Source organism: Panthera uncia, assembly GCF_023721935.1.
Source record: "Panthera uncia isolate 11264 chromosome A3 unlocalized genomic scaffold, Puncia_PCG_1.0 HiC_scaffold_11, whole genome shotgun sequence".
In the NCBI taxonomy this organism is placed as follows: domain Eukaryota; kingdom Metazoa; phylum Chordata; class Mammalia; order Carnivora; family Felidae; genus Panthera; species Panthera uncia.
Genome location: NW_026057578.1, coordinates 50,597,816 through 50,618,852, shown reverse-complemented (window position 1 = coordinate 50,618,852; position 21,037 = coordinate 50,597,816). Strand labels below are relative to the sequence as shown.

Here is a 21,037-nt window from a genome sequence, read left to right as displayed (position 1 = left end):
AAGGTGCTGGGGGGGGGGGCGCGGTGTGGAGTGGTGCTCCTTGTTTGCTTCTCTCCTTCCCTCCCTCCCACTGCTCTTAAGGGCAGGCCCTTGTTCTACTCCCCTAGGCAGGAATATGGTGAGAACATGGAGTGGGGGAGAGGCAGGGTCCCCGCACAGCCCCTCTTCTGCCCTGTGGTAGGAGTGGGCCTGGGGGAGAGCAAGGAAGGGCTCCTGCAGCCCAGGGACAGCTGTCCACCCACTCTCTTCCATGGCGTCTCTCCAGACCATAGATCCAAGGGGCCACATGCTACATTCTCTGGAGCAGAGGTCCCTGGCCCTTCCTCACAGATACATGCAGTGAGAATCAACCAGAATGAGAAGGGGAAAGAGACAGCTTAAGGTGGGACTCTGAATCTGCGAGCCTCACTGATTACATGGGCTTTGTGGAGTCCAGTTCATTCACTGTGACCACTCCTCATCTTTCCCTTGGTCTCATCTGGTTTGAAATGTATGTACAAGAACTTAAAATTGTCTAGTACTTTGCAGGACTTTGCAAAAATACCTTGGCAACTGTGATCTCATTGGTCTTTCCAATAATTGCATGAGATGGAGGGTTCAGATTTTAAAGCCCCATGTCACAGATGACAAAACTTGTTCAAGGTGTCAGGTGACTGACTCATGGTTCAGCTATAGCAGACTTCCCTTCAGGGACCTGCTGCCTGACTGGCCAGGCCATGGGAGCATTTTTGTTTATGCCTTCACTGTATTCATCTGCCTGGGTGCTGGGACTGGCTTATTTTTACAACACCGCATAACAAGAGATACCAGTGCTGAAGCAGCAGTGTTCCAATGGAAGGACAAGGGCACTCACATTCCTTGGTGTTAGGGGGTGCCAGGAGGCAGGAGTAGCAGACCATGCCGTAGATGTTCCTGGGTCTATTTTCCAACATGTAGTAGCTACAGGGAGGGCGAGACAAGACAAAGCAGACAGGTGAGCCAGGTGTCACCACAAGCAAGTACTGATCACTTGGCATGCCCATGATTCAGGCATGATCCAAGCATGATCAAAGTGTAACCAAAGTCAGGGATGAGACACATGCCATGGGAATCAGGAACCCTCAGAAATAGCAGCCCATTTTGACCACTGAGTTTCCCTGGGAGTTTTCAGCATGTCTTGAAATGGAAAAGTAGTTTTTCCAACAATAGGCCACTTTGGGCCTTTAAATCTCCTTTCCTTTTTGATTGTTTTCACTGATGAATTTGTTGTGTGTGTGTGTGTCCTCATCATCTTCATCCACATCATCGACCAAAGTGTCTGTGTGCCTACCACATGTAGACCCTGATTAGCTCTCTGGGAGTTCCAGCCAGCGAGCCAGATCCCCCTGGAGGAGGAGCTTCCCCCCCTCAGCAAAAGCCTGTCTCAGAACCTCTAGCCTGGCGGGATTACTGGCAAATATGTCTATGAGCCCTTACGATACTGGCACCTCACAGACCTTCTGCATGCCTGCTGAGATTGAATGGAGCTGGCTGCACTGTACAGAAAGCAGCAATGTCTAGAGAGGTCAACGCAGAAGGCCTTAGGGTTGGCCTGACATACAACCAGGTCATAACTGAAATTCCTTTGTTTCCACCTCAGGAAGCACCTGACTCAGACCCTGCATGAGCTCAAGTGTTCACACTGGGGTGGCATGTACTGAATGAAACAGAGAAATCATTCACAATAAGACTGTGAAGTCGTTTACCCCCATTGATGCCACGTATTTGGAGCCTCCCAGTGTCAGTGTGCCAGCCCTGATGACCACGCTAGCCTGCAGAGCTCTGTACCCTGAGTCAGGACCCCTTGGACCTGGCGATCCTCACCTCCAGTGCTCACAGGCTCTGGCTCCTTTCCACATGCAGACTTTGGCACCTCTCTTGGCATGTGCCTGCTTTTCATAAACACACATTCAGCGGTGATCATGAAACCATTTATCACATCATGAGAGGTCGATTAAGTAACGTGAGCTGGTGCCAACATTTTTCCTTATGATTTCAAGAGATGAAAAATCCCTCTTCACTATTGGCTTTTTCCATGGTTGGTTTTTAATCTCTTTCTTATTAGCCGTGCACACCCAGGCCCCCACTGATGGCAGGGTAGGTGGCAGCATGGCAGGGGTGCTGGGGTTGTCTTTGGACTCCAGCCTCCATGAGCTGGACCATTACCAATAACATTATGATCATAATTGCCTGCCCTTCCTCAGGGCCTTTTATCCTCAGATCCCTGTGTATCTCATAAACATTAATTAGTCAATCTTAAAACAGCCCTCAGAGAAGCCACAACAGCCAGTTTTACAGTTAAGCCTTCTGGAAAAAGCCTCTCTCAAACATTCTGCTACTCTCCATAAGGCATCTGTGCCTGGGACACAGGAAGTGACAGTGGGGCCTATGGAGCACCTGCTCCCAAGAGGTGGCACGTGTCTGTGTGTGGCCTCATGAGGGTGACAGGCTTCAGACCAGCCCCCTGATTTCTAACATCCAGACCCACTGTTGGCACTTGGGGCTCTGAGTTAGTCCTCACCTCCCCTTCGGGCACATTCTTCTGCTGGATCAGGACTGTTGGTGTGCCTGGCCTGGGAGTCCCTCAGGGCCAGCCTTGCTCATAGCTATATTCCTACTAACTGTGCAGGGCACTGAGGAGGCATGGTTCTAGGCCAACATTGGTTGGAAAAATCAAATGAACAACACTAAGTTCTCCTCCACAGAAGTTCAAAGTTCACAGCCTGACGAGGGCCCTGAGGGCATTCTGTGCATCTTTCTTCCTCCCTTTTAAAAAAGAAGCAGCACAGCTAAACCTACCCTGTTTGACATCTGAGCTCTGAGCTCTGTCTGAGATGAAGAGCCGCAGCTGCCCAGCGGGTGGAGAATGCCTGGGCTTAGAACACGGCTCCCTGATGGGTCCTTGGGGCCGCCACGCTCTGTGCACACTTGGGGGCGGGTCTGCTGCCCTTCCTCACACACAGTTCCTTCTCGCTTTCATCCCAAGGCGGGGGGGTCTGTCTGACTCCCATGGGGGCTCGGGAGGGCTGCAGCAGGGCCTCCTGTCCTGATACTGTGTCTGGACCAAGCTGTGTGACATATTAAATAACGTAGCCAAGAAACAAAATACTGAAAGGTAATACATCGAAAAAAATAAATTGGTTCCAGAGGAACTTCCCAGCCTAAGTCGGCATGTGAACTGCCTCTCGCATTTCCAGGCATGTACCACTGCCCAGAACATTGTCAGGTGTGTTTCCTCTTCAGGGCTAACCTCAGCAACTCGTGCTGCAGCTTACACCCAGACCTCTCAGTCTGGCTACACAGGAGTGGAGAATCATTGCTGGGCTGCTTCTATCTGACAGATTCCCATCAGCTTGAAGCTGGGTGTTCATTCAGGGGTCTGTGGCCCTGCCACAGAGTATTGGGTCCCTCTGTCTTTCTGTAGAGGCCTGATTTCCTACACTTTGATCTATGTTTTGACTTTTCTTAGTTCTTTTTTGTTTTTTGTTTTTTTCCTCAAGGGTTGATTAAGGTAAGGAGAAAGATAAAACGCAGTTTAAATGGGGCCTCTAGAATCTTCTATGAAGGGGTTGACTTATTCCATGTCAACAGATATATAGATTTCACCCAAAGATTTCCTTTCCTCAGGGCTCCTAAGCTTGTAATGGATGTGATGGAGCCATTGGATGTTGTCTTCCCACACAATGAGGCACGTAGAACTGTGTCCTTCACCTGGCCTTCCAACAACCCTAGAATGCCTTATTTGAAGGGAGTGGACGTGGACTGGAAACCGGCCAACAGAAGGTAAGATGGGCCACTGCCAGCCATGGATAAGACGCTGCCCTGGCAGGGGGTGGGGGTGGGCTATGAAATAAAACCTCCATGTCTTCCTCTTCTCCTGATTTGTTCCCTGTCCTCCCACACAGCATTTCTCAACAGGAAAGCCATGTATGCTCATTGTTCTGCCAGCATCTCAGCCGCATACTGACGCACAGCAGAGAGGGCAAAGAATAAGGGGAGCATGCCTGCCAAACCACAAGGGGGGCAGGGCCAAGGGAGCCTATGGTGTTAGGAAGACAAATCCGTGGCGGCCTGCATTGTGGCCTGGCAGCCACATGGACTCCATGAAAACAGCCTTTCACTGAGTGAACAGCGCCAGCTTACCCAGACTCCTGGTAACCCTCCCCTGTGACACAGAGCATGAGAGCCTCATTTGTTCTCTGGGCCTATGGTGGGTAACAGGAGACGGGAGGTCCTGAGGCTCTGGAGCCTTCTCCTGACAAGCACAGTACTCTATAGAGCCCCTCTGAGGAGGCTGGGGGACCAGAGATAAAGTAGGGGCCTTCTGCTACAGTGGCCTTGGGGTTGGGAGTGACTTATTTGAATGGTCTGTCACACTACAGGGCCAAACTGGAAACCAACTACATCTTCATATCTGTGAAGGATGCAGTGAGATGAAAGTTGAGACGTATCTCCGGCACAGTGGCCTTCATCCACTCAATGAGTGCTCTGGGTGATTCAGTCAAGGTGTGGAAGAAGGAGGTCGCTGTTCCTGTGGAGCAGGGAGCGAGTTACTCAAGACTTCAGAGCTCGGAAGACCCTTTTAAGAGTACAGATGCTGGCTTCCCCATTAATCTACAGATGGTCATTCTTATCTTTTGAAGCCTTCTAGAAGCAGGGCACTCACAACTATTCCACTGGTAATCTTTCTGGTAAATATATTGGGACCAAGGAAATTGTCTTCACTGTCACAGAACACCCTTTCTAGTGACCAAGCTGGCACCTGCTTACAGGACAAGGTTATTTACTGCATTGGTTCCTGGGCTTGTGCTTTCTGGCTAGAAAGTCTTTGTAGCCTAAAGATAAGAATGAAACAGCCTGCTCAATATGCATAATCATTGCCCCTTCTAGATCATCTGTAATTATGCCATGGCTGAATCTCAGAGACCACTGTGGGATGCATGTATGGTCTGAGCCACTGCTGGGACAAAGCCAGCAATGCTGTGAGTGAGGCTCCATTCTGCATCTACCCATGCTCCCCTTCTGTTTCACTGGAACAGCCTGTCTGGACAACACCATTAATGCAGAGATGACTTGCAGATCTGACTTGAACTTCATACCTGTTTATCCATCTCTGTGTCAGATAGCTTGGTCTGGATGTTACAACCACCTCAAGTCACACACACACCTCTTCCACCCTCCCTTCACCTTCCCTCCAAAATTCCTCCTCCTCCAGTATCCCACCTCTTAGCAAGTGGGTCTCACTGTCCACACAGCTGGCCAAGGAAGACATCTGAGATTCCTTTTCAAAATATACTTCCCCCACCCCCCACGCCCTTGGTCTGCAACTCTGGTCAATGCTATCTTCCAGTGAGCGCTCATGTTTCCTCTCCTTCCAATTCCTAAGGCTCCCACTTTGCCCCAGTTCTCACAACGCCCCTGGGCTCCTATGTCTTCCCTACACAGCACATTTTCCTCACTGCTGCTAAAAGGATCATTCCAAGGTACAGTCCAATTGTGTCCTATACCAGCTTAGAAGTCTGCATGGTGGTCTGCTTCCACACTGAGCTAACGACCAGTGTCTTCAACATCGTTCTCCAGAGCCATTTTCCCTCTGGCCCCTGCCCCCCTCTCTGGTTTCTCCACAACCCCTGGGCATGCCTCCTCTGCAGCCACAGGGACCCTCAGCTCCACATCACACCAGGTTGCTTGCCCCTTTGAGCTTTGCCCTGAGCATCTTGGAGAGCTCTGTCCTAATTCTTAGCCTAACTCCCACCTTCCCAATGTCACCCTGAGAAGTCTTCTGAGACCCCTTCCGACCCACCACCCCAACCATGAAGCGAGGGGTCCTTCCCAGACTTCTAGAACACCGTGTACACCTACCATACTATGCTGTGGTTACTGATTTTCTTGTCACCTTCACAGAAAACTGTCTTTCCTCTTTGCCTCACTAGTGCCTACCTAGTAGGCTCTGACTTCACAGGTTTACTAAAACAAATGCAGAAGCGGTTATGCTAGGTCGTGAATGTCAAGTCAGATTCTCACCCTGAGAGACTGTGAGAATAAGTTGAAATTTTGCAAAGAGGGTTATTTACTTTCCAAGGTGAGCATGGCAAGGTGTGCACACTTTTCCTTGGCACACTTATAGTTAATCCGTGAAACTCTGTGTATCTTTCATGAATTATGTATCTGCACCAATAAAAACCAGTGAAGATGAAGTTCCAGGAAGCATATATATTTTCAGAGACTAGTTCTAGTCACCTAATGTGAAGAGCATACTGAATTTGTCTCATTCAAGCATGGCGTCTGTGCAGAGCAGTCCTTCAATGGATGCTTGTACCATTGGGTGGGAATGCATTGATTCTGCTTCTCCTAACATGTTCCTTTTGGTGGAGCCCCCACAACACAACAGCCTCAACAATTAAATTAAAGACTGTCACCTATAGAACTTTTATTTTTATCACATTTTTAAGAGAATAGTCTAATTCCTGTGTATTACCTGATTTTTTGCATATTGAAAAATAAGGTTCTGTAATAAGATTCCATGTTTTCTTTATTAATTTGACCAATATGTTTGAATCATACTCTGTGTCAGGGACACTGACATAGAGTTGTCAAGCAGATATTTGGAAATGAAGGTCTGTAGCTCTGGAGGTAGGTCTGAACTGAAGACAGAAAATGGGAGAGACTAGGGCTGGGGGATGGTCCCCAGTAGAAAGATGGTGGTGGAAGCCATGGGAATCAATGCTTCTCAGTCACAAATTTGAACTAAGGTCAATTTCTGTAATTTTAAAAGATCTCCTCATTTTAAAGAGTTATTCACTTTCAATCTATTCTGAAGTTGGTGGGTCTTTATGCCTTCCTTATACTTCCTTCTTCTTACAGACTAATGCCTGGTGTTCTTGTTTGGATATATCCTCCTTGTTTTCTTTCTCCTCTTAATCCAAGACAGAGATCTAGAAAGATAATGCGCACAAATGGGTTGCAAAGTATAGTGTGCTATTCAAAATGCCACTATTACCATGACCACCATCATTATCATCACTACTACCATCATTACTACCATAACCTCCATCACCACCACCTCTGTCACCACCACCCTCATCATCACCACCACTTCCTCCATCATCACCACCTCCACCATCGCCACTGTCTCCATCATCCCCACCACCTCTATCATCACTGCCACTGTCTCCATCACCATCACCACCTCCATCATCACTACCACCACACCACCTCTACCACCTGTACCACCTCTACTACCATGCCGCCTTTGTCACTGCTTTCAGTTTTATCTGTAACCCTTTTTTTTAAATTTTTTTTTTTTCAACATTTTTTATTTATTTTTGGGAACTTGTAACCCTTCCAAGCATTGTGCTATGTGGCCACTAGAGGGAGACAGCAGCAACAGCTGTGGCTTGGTAGATCTGAGTGTCAAGATTGCACTTTGCTCTCCTAGGCAGAACTTGCTAATGTGTCCTGCCTGTGAGAAGGAAGATTATCTTTCTGTCTTTCACACTAACTGCATTTTCACTTTGCTTTTATGGGATAACTTTTGATAAATAACAGAATTGTGGTGGAATTATAGGCACCAAATGACTCACATATTCCTTAGTAGGAATATGTACCCTCAGATTTTTCCAGAATACCAAAAACACTAAATTTAATCAGAATTTTAGTTTTCTTTTCTCCAAAGCATTCCACATGTGTTATCTTATAGTAAGTATTCAACAAGTTTGTTTGTTTTGGGTCATCAGAAGACATTATTATGATGAACATCCGCTTAAGAGATCTGGAAGCTGAGCCTGGGTGGGCTGCCTATCCTCTGAAAGATGTGGGACTCACCATCCTAGACCCTGTGCTTCCTGACTCCAGACACATGCCCTCCTCCCTGCTGAGCTGCTCCTTATAGAATGGGCAAATGCAGGAGTGATGCTACACTGCAGCCTGAGGTGCTCACATTCAGGGCTTTCTGCACAAAGTGTCCTGGGGTGTTGTCTGGTAGCAGCCATGCTTACCCAGGAAGACACGGCCCGCACTCAGCATCATTCTCCATGTCCCCTGGTGTCAGCACGGTGGCCCGGAAGAAGCCCTCACAGTCTTTGTGACGCCTGCATATCTGGTAGCCTCCTTTGGAAAACTTCTCCGCTGGGCAGGGGACACAGCCATAGTCCTCATCTTTGGTGCCATAACCACAGGACTGGCCAAGAAACCGGACAGAGGATACAGGTGAGTACAGCAGCCACACCCACCACGACTGGGCCTTCAGTCCTTGGGGCACCAGCACACCAGGCACAGTGGGTGAATTGGGCACACTGCGCACAATGAGCACACTAGCTGTTTCCAGAAGCTTCTCTTGCTAGGCTTTGGCTTCCTGATCTGCCTTAACTGCAACCCCCTTGCATCTCCAACTCTGAGCTTCTTTCCCCAGTGCTTCTAGGCTTTAGACACTGTCCCTCTCCCAAGGGTTTCTGAATAAAGGCAGCCAGCTAAAGGGATAACCTGCCAGTGATGCAGCCTGTGGCATCTGATGTCCTCAGCTCTGTACAAGAACCGTGAATGCTGACACTGTGGGTGTTTTGCTCAGCACTTAACAGAACAACATAATGAGGCTTTCCCAAAGAAGAGGGGCACTGCAGCACTCAGGAATCAGTATGCCATTCCTGGAGGACATCAGTCATCCTCCAATCCAGATGGCTTGAAACCTACTTGATCAAAGAAGAGTAGGAAAGTAATCATCCTTTAAAAAACTAAAAACAGGTCCTTAGAAATCTGTAACAAGTGCTCGGCCATCTCCCTTGCCAGGGAGACACCGTTTCTGTGCTCACTGCTGCTTCAACCCTTTAATTGTGACATCTGAGGACTATAGTGACTAGCCTGATTTAGCTTAGGAACCACAAGTAGAGTGATACAGATGAGGGCAACACTCATGTGATAGAGAGTGCCAGGCCCAGGCACAGCTAGCAGGGGCCTTACCAGGTAGGGCTCCTCTCCAGGGCCACACTGGGGACACTCGTGGCACAGTCCCGTGGTCTGGTTGTAGTACTCATTCTCTCCGCAGCTGGAGTATTCTGCTCTGGCTGAACACAGCAGTGACACCTGCCACAAGAAAGGGGGTCCTTTTGGCCTCTGTGCCTCCTTGGAGACACACTCAGGTGTGAGCACCCCATGCACGTGTTGCAGAGGAAGGAGTCTGGGTGTGGGGGCCTGCTACTACTCATGTGGTACCAAATCCTAGAAACTGCAGCTAATAAACTGGGCAGGCCAACTCGCTTCCCATCAGCTGGTTTCACTCCTGCATCTCCTTTTACCCCTCCATCAAAACTCCATCCCATCTTTGAGGCCTGCTCCAAACTCTCTTCACCCATGAAATCTTGCTTCCAGCCTCTCTAAGGTTATGGAGGAGGCAGCCCTCTTCCTGGAGCCTCTAGAAAGGCAGGTTTCAGTCACATGCAGCCTCTCCTCTTTGGGGAGTCCCATGATGGGGGCCTGGATCTTTCTCAGCTATAGGACCACAGGCATGGTGCTCACCACACAGACACTGGGTTACATAGACTGCAACACAAGGAAGCATTTAAAGACCCCTAGAAAGGAAGATACCGAGGAGAAGTCTGATTTGGACCGGGTGCTGCTCAGTGCTTTGCACTCTCAAAAGAGCCTGGTGAAGGAGGTGCCGTTAACATTAATCCCACTGCACAGCTGTGGAAACTGAGGTGTAAGAGGCCAAGGGACTGGCCTACAGCAGTGTGGAAGGTGAAGGAGCTCCCACTGAACCTCCTCCCGGGCCATACTGCAGGTGCTCCGCAGGGTGAGGGTGCACTTACCACCAGGACAGGGAGCCAGGGCATCTGCTTGCAGTCTCCCGCGTGGGCCATCTTCTCCTGGGGCCTTGCCTGAAAGACACACTTCATGGCACCCTGGTGCCTGTAGGGCCTGAGCTGCCCCCGCACTGGCTGGCCACAGCCCAGCCCCCACCCTCAGTCTGGCTTCCTCCGCCATGTCCCACTGGGTGTGAGGGGCCTCCCTGCAAGTGAGGCAGGAAATGAATGCACCCTAAAAGAAAAGGCAGGTTTTAAGCTGAGCCCCAGGCCACATGGACTGACTCCATCCATGGTCCTCCCAGTATCACCCCCCCCACCTCCAGCAAGGACGAAAGGTCCAGAGTGCACTGAGAGCCAATTATGGAAGCCAGGGCAATGGCAGATGGTTCACCTGCTCACAGAGTCTGAGGAAGCCTGGCTTTACACAGTGTGTCAAGGGGTACTCAGGGCTGGTCCTGACCTTCTGGCTCCAGAGCAGTCCTGGAGATGGTGGCAGGATAGCCTCTCCCCCAAGCCCTCTGCCCTCTCTCCCGGACCCACAGTCAGACTCTTCTTGTCTCTGTTAAGAACAGATTGTTGTCAGAGTGATTAAGGACTCAGTGCATGAGTCCAACCACTTAATTTTATAGCTGAAACAATTGAAGCCCAGAGAGGGTAGTGACATGCCCAGGGCCACACAGCCACTAAACAGACAGAGGGTGGCTACAGCCCAGGTGTTTAGATGCTTTCACCAACTGCTAAATTAATGCACTGCTTTGAAGGAGGAGGTATTGTTTTTCACTTTTCCATTTTCAGACTGGGAGGCCTGTGTTTCTAACTGAAAGCAGTCTTACCTGGGAGCCTGACTATACAAAGACATGGGACGTGATACACAGAAGCAGGTCTGGAGTGATATTCACTAAATTTTCAATAAAGATTTTTTTTGGCAGGAGTGAAATAGGGTGGGAATGACTATGGACTGTGGTGGGTTATGGGGAACGCTCCCTTTCCACACATTTCCTAGTGTCAGAATGATGTGAACTTTGTGACCAGGAAAAAAGGCAATAAAGACATTTCACTTTGGGAAGAAGCATCTGATTACTCTGAGAACAGGCTGAGAAGGATGTCCCAAGGGTGATTCCAGAGACAGGGGCCCACTGGCTACTACTGTGTCAGTAAGGGGAATGGGGCAGGGCCCTGGGGGGCTTGGCTCTTTCCAGCATCTTGTCCCTGCTTACCTTGAAGTGTCTTCACTTGTGAATAACATTGGTGGGGAGGCTTTGGGGAAGGCTTAGGTTTCCAGAATCTCTTGAAGAGATACAAAAGCTGCCTCTTCTCTCTTTCTACCACGCTTGCTGTCTTGCAATTCAGTGCCCCATTTACTTTTGAGACACACTAAATGAACTGAGGCAAGATTAAAGCACCCAGCCACCCCAGCAGTGAACTTCTGGGTGTTTTCCTTCTAGCAATGGAGCAAGCTGGGACAGGCAGGGAGGGAGGCAGAGGGAGGCCCCACCTGCAGTCCTGCCAGGTGGGGAGGGTAAGGTACAAAGTCCCAACCAGATCTTAGGAACCAACTCCCTGCCTGCCACCCCAGCTTCATGATGGTGGCAGCCCAGCCTTTGCTTCAGGATGGTGGGTAGCAGAGATGGGTTTGCATTGGGTCTACAGACGGGGTAGAGGCTCTTCCCAGAAGAGTTGCAGCCCTGGAGGCCTTCCAAGAACAATACTAAGGGTTTCTAATGTAATTGACTTCCAATTATAGCTGAGCCTGGGAGGGCTTCCCTGTAAATACTGAGAAGGGCTGGGCTGGGTGCACCGGAGTGTCAACCTAGAGCATTTATTGAAAGGCTCGTTAAAGATGTTCCCAGGCCAACCCAAGAAGACAGAAAAGAAAAACAAATACACAAGGCAAAACAAAGCCTGTCGTGTTGGATGCATTTCTGCCACGATTACCAGTTCTCAAAGAAGGTAACGGGGTGGAGGGAGGAAGGCAAGGGCAGCCCTCTGGTTAGGGTTCCATTTCCAAGGTCTGACTTCCCTTGAAGCTCTGCACGTGGGAGCTGGCCTGGCCTGGGAGCTGTTCCCAAGCTGTTCCCAGAAGTGACCTCCTGGTTTTTACTTTGGGGACCCCCAGTGCCCTGAGCAGGGCAGCACCCTTGCCTGCCAGCCATCAGAGGTGACAGTGGAAGGAGCTGAGCCCCTATAGCTCCAACAGTGATGGAGAAATGGAGGTGTCCCCAAAACATCTCTTCCCACAGGTGAATCCAGCCACCACCCAGTCTCATGGCCACGATTTTGTTTCCTAGTGCCTGTGGCCACTTTCATGATAGCACGGAGACCCATGGCCAGGTGAGCCCTTTTCAGGAAAGCTCTGCCCACCCGGCCCTCGTTCACTGCTTCTCCTGCCTTCCACGGAGTCTACTGTTCCTTCCTCAGCACCATATCCTCCTAGAACAACAACACTACAATGGAAACAACAGCTGATGACTGTGGACCTCTGACCCCTCCCCAGGCACTGCTCTGGCTTAACTCTCACCACCCCAGCACAAGCTCTAACTCAAGGGTCAGTGAGAACAGGCTCGAACTGTGGACCCACATGCAGAGACGAGTGCGGCTAGGATTACTGGCCTGTTTGTTTCCTTTCCATTCTGTGACCTCAGCCTGCAGTCCCAGACCTGCTGTTAACCAAATAGGAAAAAAAGGGTAGTGATTAAGAGCAAGGGCTGAATCACATCTTGGCAAGTTATGTAGCCTCTCAGTGCCTCAGTTCCCTTATCCATAAAACAGGCATAAGATGAATGCCTACTTCATATGGGGAGGAAGGGAGGCCTGTGTATTCCCAAACTTGAATTTAGCCTCCCCTGCTGTGACCACGACCTTAGCTCCAGCCTCGGCATTTCTGGCACATGGTTTCCCTATAACATCCTCACTTTATGGCAAGACTTTGGCTAACACCAAGCAGGCTGACCTCTGGAGACCTGGGCTGGAAGGATGCTCTGGGAACAGCGGTTGGGACCCTGCTTCACAGTGCTCCTGGGAGAGCTTGGTGGTTAACACAAAACCAGAAGATTCAGGATGGCTTTCAGAGGTGTGGCCCTTAAGAAGCTTGTGGTTTATTAACCAGGAGGGTTGGATGGAGCTGAGATATATCAACTCTGGGATGTTGTTCAAAACTACGAAGGCTCTCCAGTCCTGGGCTAGAGCTGGAGGGCTCACAGAATGAGGCCCACCTCCTGCTCTCCAGGTGACTGGAGAGTTAAGGGGTCAGAGGGTCACCCACACGTTGGGGGCTAGAGGTCCAAGATGCTCAGGGCATCCTGTGGTGTGCAGGGAAGGTGTCTGATTTGCAGTGTTTGACTATTTTAGTAAAATAAACACTCTCACCATGGCCATTTCAGTTGCTGATTGAAGCCACCCATGAAGACCACTGACTGAGAAGCTTTGGAGGGGCAGGTGGCTTGCACCCTCAGAGGCACCTGATCCATTTTTGAAGAGATCAGGGCAGGCAGAGTCTCACCTAGGTCCTAAAGAGTAGGTAAAAGTTCGCTTGGAAAGAGGTGGGAAAAAGGTCTCCTAGGAAGTGGAAGTAGGGGGCCCAAATGGCTGGAGGCGAAGCCACAGCTGGACCAGAGGGCTGAGCATGAGGTCAGATGACATCATCAGGTTGCCATGGGTCTCACACAAAGGCTGTGCGATGCAATGAGAGAGTGGCGGGACCAACTTGCCATTGCAGTGACAGAAGGGGCCAACTCTGGCAAGAAGTGTATGTCGTAATGCCACCCAACACACACACACACACACACACACACGCCCCAAAGCACGTGAAACAATATTTATACTTACCGAACACAATGGACTGTGATCTACTCCATCCTACTATTTTTATTCCGACAGAACAATGGCAGTGGTTGTAGCCCAAGACAGCGATCAGGAAAACCATCACTGGGACATGATCAGTAATCTGAAAACCACTGGCTTAGACAGGACAAGGCAGGAGGGAGGAAGCCTGAAAGATGCTGATGGTGCCCTGACCTTAGGGGGTCAGAGGGTGGAGAGGAAGGCCTGGAGGGGCCAGGACTAAGGAAACTGAGAACCAAGTTGACCCAGGTCTCCGTTTGGCTGCTGGGTGCATGGGAGGCATGTGAAGTTCTTCCTGAGTTGGAACGAACACAGGTGGGAGATGTCACAACTGTGAACACATTGTAGAACCTGGAGGGCCTCCAAGAGGAGGCAGCCTCTGGCAGCTGCACACATGAGTTGAGCTTGTGAGAAATATCTGAGCAAAGGAGAGACGTGGCTGTCACAGTGTCAAGGCAGCCTGAGTTCTATTGGTCCATCCCTTGCTGTCATGTGGACAAGGACTTGTTCATGAGAAAAAGCCCTGGTCTAGGCCTCGAGGAGGGGTGGAGACCCCATTCCCAGGTGCCTTCTTTTCTCTGGATAGATAAGTGCCAGGCTGGAGACTGTTGGATCACTTCCTTTGCTCAAGGAGACTTTCTGGAACTCAAGAGAAAGCCACGGTTCCTGCAGATGGGGAAGCACATCCTTCTTTGCCCACAGGGAAGGAAACCAGGGGCCAACAGACACCACATCTGGCAAAAACAATAATGAACACTTGCAACTTTTCTGTAAGGTGGAAATTATTTCAAGATAGAAAGTAAAGAAGAGACACCACATTCCAGCACACGGCTTCACCTCTAAATGCAGTTAACTTGAGAGGTGAAGAAGAGTCTTGCTTGTTTGGATATAAATTGCTCATGACAAGTGTTCCAGAGAAGCCAGGAAGTGAGGCCCATGCATTTAGCTGTGCATGAAGCAGGACCATGTGCACAGAGAGGCTACGGGGAATGGCAGAGCTGCAGCCTCCCTGGGAGGGACTCACAGGCCCACACAGCCCAAGACCCCGGCACCGGGTCCCCACCTGGGCATAGGGTGCAGGGACTCCACATGCCAGACTGTGCCAACCCACTGCCTCAGGCCTCTCCAGCAGCACAGCCTGTGCTCACTCACTCCCTGAGGCCAGGTGCACCCATCTCCTCAACCTCATTTACTGGTGTCGGCATACAGGATCCACCATCCTCCTTGCCAGCACTTCTAGAGTACTGAGTACCTCCCAGACACTAGGCCGGGCGGGCACCTCAGCCTGTATAACCACCTAATCCTCACCACTGCTAAGCTGGTGGGAACTTCTACAACTCCATTTGCTCACACAGAAGCCAAGGCACAGAGAGGCTGTGTAACTTGCTCAAGGCTGTGCAGCAGTCAGGCAGAGCCAGGATTTGAATCTACACAGTCTGTCCCCACAGCCTGCCCCCACTGCTCACCACTGCCCTGCTGTATGTAAGTAAACATGTTCCAGGGTACCCACAATGTAGGCAATTTTTTTTATTCTAAGGGAATGACAAGGTTTGCAGGACTGTGGGCTCCCTTAGGGGCCATCCTCAGGAGGTTTTGCTTTCTTGTCCTGCTTGGTATGACCCCCTCAGAGAGCAGCACACATTCTCTATAAAAATGGAGTATTTCAGCCCCCTTTCCAACTGAGTCATTGTTGTGAGGAATCCAGGAGACCCCAAGTGTGACAGTCCTGAGCGGGTTTGGCAGCACCACGAAAGTAAAAAGTGACAGTGTTCTTAAGAAACAGAGGTCACAGTGACCACTGTGTGACAGCATCTCAGGCTGTGGGAGGGGGTTTGACTTCTTAGCTCTGGGTTACTGTGGGGATGGTTGGGAGTTACTGCCATCTGCATGAGTGGCTTAGAAAGAACAATAATGCCATCTTCCTTAATAGCATTTGACAGTCTCAAACGCTGTCTCCTACACTGCTTCCTACAAGCATCATTAGATAGCAGGGCTCCCGTGTTCCAAGAGCAGGGGCTCAGGAAGGTTACGCGACTTGTTAGCGCTCAGGGCCTGGTGGCTCCAGGTGGGGACCCTGCTGGTGGAACCCAGTCTGCTGCTCATCTGACAGTAGTAGCAGTCTCCTCAGGAGATGACACCCCACCTCGTACTCTCAGAAGCTCTCTGTGGTATTCCCACCCATTGATAAGGCCGCATGCATAGCAGAAGGATTCTGCGTGTTTGTGTGTCAGGGTCATGGGTACTAGCCTTGCCTTGGGGATTGGACAACTGGCAGTCCATGTGAGGTGTGAAAGCCCTCAGCATCAGAGGGGGAAGAGGTTGTCCATGGTCCTCAGGCCACTGCTAGCTCATCCTTTTGCCTGTAACTGCCGAGCTTCGGACACCAGTGAGTGGGAGCAGTTTCCCTTCACACAGCCACGTGTGGACTGGGCCCGCCTCCAAGTCTGAGGTTTGCCTGGATATTCAGGTAAGGTGGAAATAAAGTAAAATCAGCAGGCAGGAAGCCACTAAGAGCAGTGTCCATCCAACCTTGATGCCCAGGTGGGATCTCTGGGGCAGCTGCAGCACCACCCGGCTGCAGTGTTGAATCTCAGACCCCTTGCAGCCCTGCAGCATCAGAATCTGCTTTTCAGCTAGCTCCCTGGGTGCTCTGTGCACACATGAAAACGTGAGAAGTGTGGGTCCTGTGACCTCCCAGTGACTTTGTACTCAGGCCGTGTTTGAGTCCCCTTGGCAGACCCAGGAAAGGGCTTCTTCTGGGTCTCTCCCTCCTTAAATTCTAACCCTCTCCCAAGTAATGAATGCTGTCTTTAGCCTCACCCTGCCCAGGACTGTATGCTAGACACTGGGATTCCTTTGCTTTCATTCATTCATTCATTCATTCATGGTTTATTCAACAGTGACCACAAGCTGCTACTGTGTATAGAGACCCTGGGGATGGTGAGAGACAGAAAGGTCCCTGCCCCATTGCATCTTCATCTGCCTGGGACACAGATACAACACACACAATGACACAAAACTTCAGCCCACTTCTTGCATTTCTAAGGGCCACTCCCTTGGGTCTAGCTTCATGCTGGCTATAATGGGGTGCAGGGCAGGCCACCACTAAATATGCCACTTTCGCATATGGCATATTTTAAGTTACTCAAGAAACAGCTGGTGCAAGAAGGACACTCTGACCCTCCTCTGTCCCCCTCAAAGCAGGACATAAATCTCCCATGTGAAAGGTGCCCTTGCACCTGTAGGTAGATACATCCTCATTGCCAGAGTTGGGAATTCAGGGCTGAGAAAGCTGTGTATACAAACCCTGTACTGCTTCACTCCTTTACCACCCCAAGCCCAGGCTTCCTTGTCTTGTCAATTCCTCACTAATTTACCATTTCTCTGTCTAAAAGGTACAAAGCTGCTTGCTTTGGTCACTCGAGTCCCATATTTTTATAAACTCTTATAGGTACAAAACTAAATGGTTTCCCCCCGATTAATCTGTCTTCCATCAATTTACTTATCAGACCAGCCAAAGAACTGAGAAAGGAAGAAGGTAAAATTTTCCTTCCCTACAGCAGTTTGTCTTTGGGATGACCTTTGCCCTCAGGGGGCTAGCTCTGCTTCAGTGGACACCTGTCATCACAGTGGCCTCCAGGGGTCCGGCAAGCACTATGGCAGGAAGGAGGCTGTACTCCATTTTAGTCATCACCTTTGGAATACAGAGAGTCACTACCAGATACAGCAGACAGTTGAGTCTTGGTGGCTTTACCTTCTTGATCCAGTTGCCATCCCCCTCCCCCCAGCTCCATCTGATTGCCCTGGACCTATGAAGATGCTGCCTTTCCCTTAAAGGCTGCTTCTCTCTGGGAAGGTGGTATAAGCCCCAGAGCCACACCTCAGGCACTGTCTGCCCTGAATCTGTGGGAAGGGGTGGAGGCAGTTGGGCTGGGGAAGACTTTGTAGGAATGAGGGCTTCTGAGTTACCTTTCAAAGCATGTAGAGCATGGGTCCCTCTTGTTCCTGGCCCCTTCCACCTCTACACCATGCTCACTTGCCAGAGAATTCTCAGAAGGCGGTGCTGGCTGACTGTTTGCCCTCATCCTCATCTGGTTGCAGTGACTGGGGACAGAGGTCCCACGGGCCCCCCAGGCACAGTGCTGTCCTTGTGACCCACACCGCAGGATGGGGGACAGGAGACAGAGATGGTGAGGTCTGTGGCCAGCCCACCCTGGTCCTCAGCACAAGCGCTTTGTGGAGAGGCAAGGCACTGGCAGCTGCCTGTGTTCTGGGGAGGTGGCTCCCCACTCCCTGCCCACCCAACACTACCCTCTTCTCCCCGGCCTCCCACACTCTCCCCTCCCACAGAAGAATGCCCGGGGGAAGGCTGCTGGTGGCCTCCTCCCCACTCATCCACAGGATTCCTTTGCTCCCCAGACTCCCCCGGAAAGGCCTCCACTTGCCACCAACAGAGACAGATTCACTCACCCTCCAGGAGCCTGTGGAGGTCATTATAAGAGCAGCTGAAAACATTTCCATTTGACGTGACTTATGGCTCTCAGGAAGCAACCCCCCCCCATCCCCCATCCCAGTTGGATCATGCTAATTAATGCTACATTGTGAAGAGGTGAACTCATTGTCTTTCATTTCTGTTTGAGTCAAGTCAGTCTCACTGGAAGGCCTACAAGACATCCTGGGACCGTCCATCCCATTGCAGCAGGGAATGGGGACCTTGCTGTCACACCAGCCCATAGGAAGGGCCCTGAGCTTGCCATCTTGAAGTTCTTAGTGATTTTTAAAGGAGACTGCCCCCCCCCCACCCCGCCCCATTTCCATTTTGCACGGGCCTGCAAATTAAATGGCCTGTCCTGTTCTTAGCCACTCTGGCTGGGCAGGCAACGCTGCCACACAGGGCCTGACTACTGGGCTGCCCTGCCCAAGAAAGTGCAGCCAGGGGTCAGGGACAGCACAAGAAAAGGGGCAGAGGTGCTAATGTCTTGCCAAGACTGACAGGTGCTTCCCTGCCTCCCAAAGCTCAAAAGCAGAATCCCAGAGGGACAGAGAAGGAAGGTTGAGAGAAGTCCCTGCAATGCAGTACAGCGGGGTGTCTTAGAGCTTTAAATCACAGCGCATGAGGGTTTTAAAGGGCCAGTCTCTGTTCTTGACCACTGCCCTGAGAAATCTGCACTTAGAGCTCCGAGGTGAAGGTTTCAGGGCCATGACAGGGAAATTGACTTCACCAGCATCACCAATGTCCATATATTCTCTCAACAGTGTGATTTTGATTGAAAACATATACACGTCATATATTGTATATATATGTATACATACATACGTATGCATGCATGTGTGGGTATACAAAACAATTTTTTCTAAGGTCAAAGATCTTTCCTTGTCTGTTGGAGGCACTGTGCTCAGGGGCCACCAGGCTCCATCCACTAGAATTCACCCCTGGGACAAGTCTAGGGCTCCACCTTTTGCCTCTCAGGTCAGCCTGCGGTGGCCTAGCCTGGGTGAGAGGCCACTGGGGGCTTTGGTCAGAAAATGTTCATCTGATAGCTATACTGTAAAAGGGTTAACAGAATACAGGGTTGATGGGTTCTCAAGGGGGAGCAGGAGGAGCTACCTCCGTGTTCCCAGAATTTTGGGGCAGGTGCAGGGAGGCAATGGAGAGGGACAGCTGGGTACAAGGGCCCAAGGAAGTCTACCTGCTCTGCTGGCAAAGCCACACACAGCCCACCAACCCCCTGCCCTGCACAGGAGATCCGTCTGCAGCTGAACCCTCAGGGGGCTCTGCTGATAAAGGCTCTGCTGATTTGAGTTGAAGGTTGAAAATGAGAGTCCCCAAGGTTTAAGTTTTAACTGAAATAATACTCAGGAAACAGACATTCTTGCACAAATAAAAACAGCACATGACATTTATTTTTGATAATTCTAGCTTTTTCTTTGAAGCATCACTACTAATACAAATAAGTGCATCAAACTATTCCAGATTCTGTGGGGAGCCTTCACTCTTCAGCAGCAGAATCGGGAAAAGCAGCACAGAGCAAGGAAAATCAGCATTTTGGACATTTCTGTTCACCAGATCTGTTCATCAGATCTTTCTATTTGACTTACCCTTTCCTGTCAGTTTTCATTTTCCTACGTAGAAACCAGTGCTGATGGTAATTGTTTATGAAGTGCTGTAGACAGCCATGGCCTAAGAACACTCCCTAAACACCAAAATTATTATTATTGTTTGTCAGACTAGGCCCGGGCTTCTTAGAATACTAATTACCTTATTAAGCAGGTGCTTCTGCATTTGTGCAGCGAGAGCTGGGGCTAGAGCCCAAAAGAGGAGGGAAGCTCTCCCCTGCATTTGGAACAGAACATGGCACTTGCATGCTACTGCAGTCTTGATGGCTGCCTCATGAAAATAACATGGCCAGAAAATACACATCTGGAAAGTTCAGAGGGAGAGCAATTATCCTTATCCAGAGCTCCTGCTGTAAAGATATGTGCTCACAGTTTCATTTCTATTTCATTTAATACCTCAAAGCTGAAAGGATCTTGTAGAAGTGATAAAGCCAGGTGAAGCTTTAAAAAGAGTCCCTATTTTTTATTGCCTTCCCAAAATCGACAGAAGGCATTTTTAGGGTGAAATCAGGAAGATAACTGTAACTCGAATGTGTTGCCTTAAATTACATAATGAAGTTTTTCTAGGGCTTTTATATAAACATACAAACATGAAATTTTGTTGAGACATAGTACCAGCCACTCTCCAGCCCTTCAATATGCATGCCATCCATCCTTCTATTTGTCTAATCTGTCCTTCCATTGATCCATCCACCCATCTGTCCAGCTATCCTTTCCAGCCATCCATCCATGCATACAATATTAATTAGATACCTACTCTGGACCAGGCTGAACAAACAAATTGTCACAGTCCCTGCCCTGGTACTGTCTCACAATATGGTGGATGCGGGGAGTTGGAAAGCCTGCCCAGACCCACGCAAGGAAGAATGGCCAGTGGTTAGCCAGGAATACATGGAAAGGGAGAGGAAGGAGGATGGGCATGGACTGAGGCTTGAGGAGGTATGTGCCCCACTGGGGCCACTGAACATTGCAGGGCATTCCCTCCAGGTCACTGCTCTGTCCTCTTCTCCAAGCAACAGACAAATGAGCTACTTCCTGAACTACATTCTGACAAAATCAAGATCTCTTTCTTATTTTCTGCCAAGGGGCTACTGTGCCAGGTTTCTCGCAGCTCATGGTCCTTGTTTCTTTGCTTTCACCAGCTCAGAGATATTTGGAAAGCAACGCTTTCAGCCCACCCCATCACCCCCAAATCTGGCCATTCTTCGTGTGTCAAGATCCACTAGAGAGCAGAGCATTGGCACCTTAAAACTGTTCACTGT

At 50.0% G+C, this 21,037-nt stretch overlaps 1 protein-coding gene across 1 annotated transcript in view; it reads right to left on the bottom strand.

The window, feature by feature from the left end:
• Positions 1-10,354, bottom strand: part of EDAR (ectodysplasin A receptor) — a 30,876-nt gene extending 20,522 nt beyond the window's left edge. The window contains exons 1-4 of the mRNA XM_049650159.1: positions 9,822-10,354; positions 8,974-9,096; positions 8,016-8,197; positions 854-939 (exon numbers count right to left, since the gene is read on the bottom strand). Of these exons, the coding sequence (XP_049506116.1) occupies positions 854-939; positions 8,016-8,197; positions 8,974-9,096; positions 9,822-9,908 (478 nt within the window). The 5' untranslated portion in view covers positions 9,909-10,354. The remainder of the gene's footprint in view (positions 1-853; positions 940-8,015; positions 8,198-8,973; positions 9,097-9,821) is intronic.
• Between the last annotated feature and the right edge of the window lie 10,683 nt (positions 10,355-21,037).